Raw genomic sequence first — 1996 nt, forward strand, 5'->3', positions numbered from 1 at the left:
CTGAGCAGATAACGCCAGCACCTTCATCTTGATTACAGTCATGGAAAATTGAATCTATTGTTGCACAGTTTTTCAGTGTAGATTCTGATCCAGTACAAAATGCAATTTTCATCAAGTTTGTTCCTGATCCTGGTACAAAATCAGCACCATCCAAAGCATCTACAGGTTCTCCACAGTCCAGCTCTCTACACACCACTGCAGCAGCAGGCATATCCCAACCAAGACTACACACTGTTCCCCACTGACCTCTGTGAAGAACCTCCACTCTACCAGCACAGCGACTGTGACCACCAACCAACCTCACATTTACACTGTCTGTATATTAAAAACAGAAGAATAAATACATATAAACCGAAAGAAATAGAGTGGTGAGGGAAGAATCACACAAAGAGAGAAAAAAAAACATACAGAGTGTCATAAGTTTTGACATTTTAGTGAACTAAAAGAAATCTGCTCTAACCTGCACACATTAGTTCAACACTGTTGTCATGAGAGCAGTTGTTTTTGTCTGATGGTGATGTTGGACAGAGGTGAATCTGAGATTCATTTCCTCTGCACTGAATTTCTTGTGTCCACATCTGAGTGTCTCCTTTGTCAAAAGCAGCTGCTCCCAGCACCTGTACAGGAGCCCCACAGTCCAGCTCTCTACACACAACCTCTGCATCCTGCTGGTCAAAGACAGTGTCACACACTGACATCCACGTCTGATCATGAAGTATCTTTAACCTCCCAGAGCAGCGAGATTCTCCAACCAACCTGACATCTAATAAAAAAAAAGGAAAGGAAAAAAACACTGAGAATGAATGAACAAAAAACATACATTACTTTTTTTTTTTTTTTTATAAATTAAGTTTTAGGTTACCTGAACAGATGACTCCAGCACTCTTACCATGACACACACCTTTAAAATCACATGTGGTTGATCCACACTTTTTCAGTGTGGACTCAGATCCAGTACACTCTGCATTACTTATCCAGATTGGTCCAGATCCGGGTCCAGCTTCAACATCAGTCAGAGCATCTACAGGTTCTCCGCAGTTTAACTCTCTACACACCACTGCAGCATCAACCAAATCCCAGCCAAAACCACACACTGTTCCCCACTGACCTCTGTGAAGAACCTCCACTCTACCAGCACAGCGACTGTGACCACCAACCAACCTCACATTTACTAGGTCTGCAGATGCATTTAAAAAACAAACAAAAAAGAAAATCAAGGAAACTCATCAAAATTAAATATATTTTCGCTTTTGAATCGTCAACACATACCAGTACACAGTAGTCCAATGCTGTTTTTATTTGAACAGTTGTATTTTGGTGTAAATCTGAATGATGTTGGGCAGAGGTGAATCTGAGACTCATTTCCTCTGCACTGAATCTCTTGTGTCCACATCTGAGTGTCTCCTTTGTCAAAAGCAGCTGCTCCCAGCACCTGTAAAGGAGCCCCACAGTCCAGCTCTCTACACACAACCTCTGCATCCTGCTGGTCAAAGACAGCGTCACACACTGACATCCACGTCTGGTCATGAAGTATCTCTAACCTCCCAGAGCAGCGAGAAACTCCAACCAGCCTGACTCCTAAGAAAACACAGATAATGCCTCAAAAACCCAGTTGTTTCATCCCAACTGAGCATGACTTTTATATACTGAAGAAAAAAAACTTTAAGCAAGCAGGAGCTAAAGATGGCTACAGTACAGGCCTTGAAGAGCATCAAAGATATGCAACAATGTACAGTATGTGACTTCTTTAATTTACATATTATTACCGTGTCCCAAACAAGCATAGGGTGCCTACAAATATCTACAAATTTCTACACATTGGAACATATGAAAATACCTGACTGATTAGAAATCTAAAATTGTTGAGCACAGGGGAAAATGAAGGGGGGAAAAATGATTTGGCCCAAATAGAGGTATAATGACCATTGAAACCGGGGGGCACATGTCCCCTCAGATTTTTGACCCAAGTGGATTAATTAGTGGAATAATATATTTT

At 41.4% G+C, this 1996-nt stretch overlaps 1 protein-coding gene across 1 annotated transcript; it reads right to left on the reverse strand.

Moving 5' to 3' along the window:
- Positions 1-832: 832 nt before the first annotated feature.
- LOC132105656 (soluble scavenger receptor cysteine-rich domain-containing protein SSC5D-like) lies at positions 833-1634 on the reverse strand. Its single transcript, XM_059510942.1, has 2 exons — positions 1270-1634; positions 833-1177 (listed from the first exon to the last, which is right to left on the reverse strand). The coding sequence occupies exons 1-2, from the start codon at positions 1511-1513 to the stop codon at positions 840-842; spliced, it is 582 nt and encodes a 193-aa protein (XP_059366925.1). The 5' UTR covers positions 1514-1634; the 3' UTR covers positions 833-839.
- Positions 1635-1996: the final 362 nt, after the last annotated feature.

This window comes from Carassius carassius, chromosome 26, assembly GCF_963082965.1.
Source record: "Carassius carassius chromosome 26, fCarCar2.1, whole genome shotgun sequence".
Classification (NCBI taxonomy): Eukaryota; Metazoa; Chordata; class Actinopteri; order Cypriniformes; family Cyprinidae; genus Carassius; species Carassius carassius.

Coding starts and splice junctions, on each gene's coding strand:
- LOC132105656 (XM_059510942.1), bottom strand. CDS start 1,513: ATGTCAGTGTGTGACGCTGTCTTTGACCAGCAGGATGCAGAGGTTGTG. Junction 1,178..1,269: donor CATTGGACTACTGTGTACTG/GTATGTGTTGAC, acceptor ATGCATCTGCAG/ACCTAGTAAATGTGAGGTTG.